The sequence below is a fragment of the Polistes fuscatus genome, unplaced genomic scaffold (assembly GCF_010416935.1).
Source record: "Polistes fuscatus isolate 324 unplaced genomic scaffold, CU_Pfus_HIC Scaffold2, whole genome shotgun sequence".
Taxonomy (NCBI): Eukaryota; Metazoa; Arthropoda; class Insecta; order Hymenoptera; family Vespidae; genus Polistes; species Polistes fuscatus.
In genome coordinates this window covers 17,875,636-17,881,905 of record NW_025113096.1, presented here as the reverse complement: position 1 = coordinate 17,881,905, position 6,270 = coordinate 17,875,636, and the positions used below count along the sequence as shown (strand labels likewise).

The 6,270-nt window shown below is 37.9% G+C and overlaps 1 protein-coding gene across 1 annotated transcript; it reads left to right on the top strand.

Moving 5' to 3' along the window:
• The first annotated feature begins 3,598 nt into the window (after positions 1-3,598).
• On the top strand, positions 3,599-4,909 carry LOC122516141. Its single transcript, XM_043633714.1, has one exon. The coding sequence runs from the start codon at positions 3,599-3,601 to the stop codon at positions 4,907-4,909; it is 1,311 nt and encodes a 436-aa protein (XP_043489649.1).
• The last annotated feature ends 1,361 nt before the right edge of the window (positions 4,910-6,270 follow it).

Sequence of the window (6,270 nt, the reverse complement as noted above, 5' to 3'; positions counted from 1 at the left end):
CCGCTTGAGGTTCTTCTGATTTATAAGTTCTGTTAAGTAGTTAATCCTGGCTTCTCTTGTGATCTGATTTGTTTCGATCATTTCGTTGGCCTCCTTTCTTTGATTTCTAATAAATCGCCAGATTTGTTTTTGGAGTCCGTAGAAGTCACTCTCTATTCTCTTCGAAAAAATCTCCGAATGATGTTGTTTTGTTTGCCTTAATAATGTCGCTGTTTGATTCCGGATTCGTCTATACATTTCGTATGATTCAGGTGTTCGTAATGTCCTATAGTTAAGGTATGCTATTTTCTTTTTTTTGCATATTTCCTTAATCTCTGGGCGGAACCAAGGAGTTTCGATCATTCTAGCCCGGTTTATTACAGTTCGTGTTCCCAGGGCTTCATGTGCAGCTTCTAAAATGTTAGTTTTTAGTTTCTTCCCAGCTGTGTTTATATTATCCTCTTCTTTTATTGGGTTTATTTCGATTATATCCTTCAACCTGTTCTCATATAGTTGTTTAGTTGGTAAGTTCCATAGTGACTCGATGTTTATTTTCTGTTCTTGGGTTGCTCGGGCAAGGTTGCTTTGGGGTTTAAACTTCATTCTTACTTTTGCTAGTAGCAGGCTATGATCGCTTCCTACATTCGCGGAATTTAACGTCCTGATATCTAGTATTTGGTGTGTTTGGACGTATCTATTGGTAACAATATAATCAATTGTGGACCTGAAGCCTCTGGAGTTGCTGTATGTGAGTTTGTATTGCTCTTTATGGTTATAGAATGTGTTGTTAATCCTGAGCTCGTTAAATGTGAACAATTGTGTCATAAGTTCCCCATTATCATTTAACACATTTTCGTTGAACCTTTGTTTAATTCCAGGTATTATTTCATTTCCGATGCGGGCGTTAAAATCTCCAAGGATTATTATTTGTTTGTTATTTGGTAATAATCCGACTATATTTTGTAGCTGGTCGTAGAAGGCTTCTCTTTCTTCTTTTGGTTTGTTATCTTCTGGTGCAGAAATTGACACTATATTTAATATTTGGTCTTCTGTTTTCATTTTTACCACTAATATTCGTGAAGATATGTAATCACATTCTTGTATGTTGTTTTTATATTTCTTGGATACTGCGATGGCTACCCCTTCTTTTGCCCTGAATTGTTTTTCTACACCACTATAGATCACTAAGTAGTCGTCGTATTGTATTTGTCCTTTGCCTTTCTTTTCGGTTTCTTGTAAGGCGCATATATCAATTTTATTATCTTTCAATTCTTTTAAGGTTTCTTGATCTTTATTATTAAATGACTTGATGTTCCAGGTAGTCTGACGCATTATGTGTTCTTTTTTCCAACTCTTTGTCATTTTTCTTGCTTGGATCGTCATCTGTGAATCCGTCCTATTCCGAGGCAATATTTCGTTTCTATGAGCAAAATTTTTTTTATTTACGTTGGGTAGGGAGCTAGCCTGATCCAACAACCTTCCTCCTTTCCCCGGGCTTAGGACCGGCAACATGATCGCTGATCTCGATCCTCCCAGCGATCACGCAGGCGAAGTAAATTAAATTTAGAACTTACGTATTTTAAATATTTAGGGTTTTTAAAAAAAAAAAAGAAATCTGAACACAAAAACTTTAATTACTCGAAAACTAACAAATTTTAAAATGTTATATAATAACATGGTAATTTTAAATCTTTTTTGATGCTCTACAACCAGATTTAAAACTTAAGTATTTAAAACTTATAGGTTTTCTAAAAAAAAAAGAAAGAAGCTGTACACATAAACTATAATTTCTCAAAGACAAACTTATTTTAAAATGTTTAAAAAAGGCTATTTTATAGCTCTTTTAATGCCCAACAACGTGATGTTAAGCTGAAGTATTTAAAATACATAGGGTTTCTAAAAAAAATAAGAATTTGTAAACATAAACTTTAATTACCCAAAAACTAACAAATTCTAAAAATTTAAAAACCCGTTATTATAAAGCTCATTAAATGCTCTACAACCTAATGCAAGACTTAATTATTTGAAACTTATAGGTTTTTCATGAAGAAGGAAGGGATCTGTACACATAAACTTTATATTTCTAAAAGACTAACTAATTTTAAAAAGGTTTAAAATAGAAATTTTAAAGCTTTTTTAATGCTTTAATACCTGATTTCAAACTTAAGTATTTAAAATATATAGGGTTTTAAAAAAAAAAAAGGAATCTGTACACAAAAACTTCAATTACTCGAAAACTAACAAATTTAAATATAATTTAACGCAGTCATTTTAAACTTGTCATTTTAAAGTAGTAATTTTAAAACTGTTTAAATGCCTTAAAACTTGATGCTAAACATAATTATTTAAAATACATAGGGTGTTTAAAAAAACAGAACGAAGCTGTACACATAAACTTTAATTTCTCAAAGACTAACTAATTTTAATATGTTTTAAAATTGCCATTTTAAAGCTCTTTAAATGCCCAAAAACATGGTGCTAAACATATATATTTAATATACATTGATTGTTTAAATAAAAAGAAGTAATCTGTACACTTAAGCTTTAATTACTTAAAGGCAAACAAATTTTAAAAAGATATTAATAAGCTATTTTAAAACTCTTTAAATGCCCAACAACCTATGCTTAACATAAGTATTTTGTTGCGTATTCCTACGCAAGCGAGTGAGTGAGAATCATCTGGACGTTTCGAGACGTATCGACGCGTGCCGAGATATAGCGACTAAGAAAAATCTTAGTTACGGTGTAACAAAGGAGAACAGCGAGCTCCTTGCAGGGCGCTTTCGTTCTCTTAGCACGCGTTCTCCCACCATTTCTATTAGTCCAATCATATGCATCGACAGCTACGTTATCCAACTTTTCGGTAATTGGTCCGCGCGTTGCATCGTCTTTTTCTATAAAAGCCGCGTGCTTTCACGCTTTAATGTTATTCTACCACAAGACCTGCGAGCGATCACATCGAAGAGAACTACACTCCTGCGCTACTATTACATCAGTGGAACAAAGCAACAAAGGAAGAAGGAACGTGGCCAGAATTGTATTCTGATTTTGGAATAACATCATCATCGATAGCTGCCGATAGGCAGGCCAGCGACACATCATCGTCAACTGTATTTATACCAGGGTTTTTATGCCGAAAGGCTTTTCCCTGCAACTAGCCAAATAAATCGTACTTATTAGTACTGACTGGGCTCAAAAATATATTTTAATTTATTTTCACCTACCCTCATTCCTCATCCACTTATAAGTGCATTTTCAACGACAAGAAAACCACCGGAGTACCGATACAATGCGTCGGTCGTTCAACATTAAAATTTGGTCCTTCGAGCCGGATTGGGAGCTTCCTCCCCACTTCGGCCGGCATCCATTGTGCAAGCAGTCCGCTACAAGCTGAAGAGAAAGAGGCAACAGAAGACTTCCGATCGAGCAACAAAGAAGCGGTGAGTCATCGCTACAAGCCTAGAAGCTGCCTTTGTTCGAGACTGTGAGTACGACACACGAGACACTTATTAATCCAGAGGATTTACGTGAGTTTCTACAAAAGGATTTCTTAAGTGAACATTTTTCGGAATTGTAGTTCCCCCTCTTTTCTCTTTAACCTTCCGCCTTTGTCGTGAAAATGCCTCATCCGACTAAGTCGCGTAGTGAAGTCGGACGCGGTACATTGAGATACGGTCACATTAAAAGAAGAATCGAACAAGTTAAAAAATCATTAAGTGAAGTAGATCGTGCAAATCCGCTTGATATTAAAAAATTAAAGGTTGGAATCATCGAACTCGATAAGGATATAGTGATACAGAAGGAAATATTGGAAGCACCGCCTGAAAATATCGAACAAGCATTATTTGAGGAGATTAACGCAAATTTAGAAATCGCTTTCGGGATCAAAGCCGATGCCGAGTTTATAGTAGAAAGATTCGAAACAATAAGTGTTCAAAGTACAAATTCACCTGCTGCGAGTTTGATTTCTCATACGGGAATAGTGGCTAACAATCCGTCCATAGATAATAATTATAGGATACCAGCGGTGCAGTTGCCTCAGTTCGACGGGCAACACAAAGAATGGCCGAGTTTTGTGGACGCGTTCCAATCGGTGATAGGAAAGAATCCCGTACTTCGTGATATACAAAAGTTTAGCTATCTAAAATCATGTTTATCGAGACCGGCCGCAGAGAAAATACGTGCGCTCGAAATTACCGCAGATAATTATCCCATAGCGTGGAAGACGTTGACCGATTATTACAACGATCCATTAATATTAATTAATAAGCACGTGCAGGCCATTTTGGAAGGCCCTCCGATTAACGATGATTTCCCCGAGTCATTAATCGCCGCGTCCGATGCTTTGAATGCTAACTATGGAGCGTTATTAGCAATTAAGAAGTCGTTCGTCGATCAGTTTGCCATTTCCGCGCATCTCTCGCGAGTAAATTCGGCTACTCGCCTCCGATGGGAGGAACAGCGATCTCGAGAAACATTACCTATGGTAGAAGAGTTTGTGGTTTTTTTACGCGAGAGAGGAAAAGCGCTATTAATCGCTCAACCAACGGATAGGATTAGAAGAATTGAACATAATGAAGAGAAATCGTCGCCAAAACCTGATAGGAATCATTTTCGTTCGAGGAAGTCGATGCATAACGAGCTGCGTGTTAACAGTCCGCGAAATTGGCCGCGAGGTACCAACCAAAGAAGACAATCAGTTCAAATATATTCCGCTCGTACACCTATCTCGTGTGGCATATGTCGCGATAAACATTACACATCGGAGTGCGAGCTGTTACTTAAGGCCGAGCCTGAAGAGCGCAAAAAGGTCGTGACTAAGGCCCAACTATGTTTAAATGGCTTACAAGCTGGTCATCGTGTTTACGCATGCAGGAGAGGCCGTTGCGGAAAGTGTAACGGCGGGCACCACGAGTTACTGCATCCATAAGGCATCGGAGTGCTGCGTCCACACGTAAAGCTACACTTGCGTTTAATATACTTATCGGAGTGTTGTGAGCTGTTACATTGGGCCGAGCCAGGAGGCATCGGAGTGCAGTATGCACACGTAAAGCTCAATCACTTGCGTTTGTCATATAAGTATCGGAGTGTGAGCTGTTACATTGAGCCGAGCCTGAGGATTGCAGAGGTCCTGTGGTTAATGCCAAATTATGTTTGAATTGTTTACAAGCGAGTCATCAAGATTATGTACAAGAAAGGTCATTGCAGAAAGTGCAATGACGGGCATCACGATTCATTGCATCTAGAAGGTATCGGAGTGCAATCTGCACACGTAAAGCTCTATCACTCGCATACACCTGCAGTGATGCACTTGTTAGATTACGGCAGTAGGTTACACGAATAACGTATACTCTTGGAGTCGGACTCTGAAGCACACTTCTTAAAAAGCCGGTTCGCGAATCTTCTGCGAATATTCAAACAAGACATGGATGTACCGATATTTGGATTAAGTCGAATCGAAAATAAATCAGTCAGATGGTGTATTGACTAGGAAATCGCGAACAGAGAATTACGCGGTAAAGTTGAAATTTTTGCTACCCACTGTAATGAATCAGTTGCCCTCGCAAAGAAGTCCGCGAGAAGAATTAATTATACCGGCGGAAATCCAATTGGCAGATCTCGAATTTCAAGAACTGCAAATATCGACACGATTCTCGGGAGCGAAATCTTTATTTCATTATGGCGTGCAGGTCAGACTATTCGGTTGATTGAAGACCCAGTGGCGCAAAAAACAGTATTAGGATTGCTCGTGATGAACGCAGGGACAACGCGTATTCCACAGAGCGTTAATTGCAATGCCGCTACTTTAGAATTGCACTAACAGTTGGAGAAATTTTAGAAAATTGAGGAGGTAGGGGAGAATAATATTCGGCCGCATGAAGAAAAGTTATGCGAAATCCATTCTAGAAACAATGCGCGACGAGATGAAACGCATAGATACATAATAAGATTGCCATTTTAGGAAGAGAATCATCAATTAGGTGATTCTTACGTGAACGTATTGCAAGCATTACATGCGCTGGAACGGTCATTATCGCGCAAGCTAGAATCAAATTGGTCACATAGTCGATTGGAATCAATCAAAATTCCCAAAATGAAAAGGATTACAATGCACGCGAAATTAAGCGCTCCATCCGAGCTATTTAGGCGTTATTCTTTCTTCGTGAAACTAATGCGGATAATAATTTATTGCGTCAGGTTCGCATACAACTCTCACAATCCAAAGGAAAAGAAACGTGGATGAATTAAAAAAAAAAAAAAAAAAAAAGGAAAACGGAATTAATTATGATT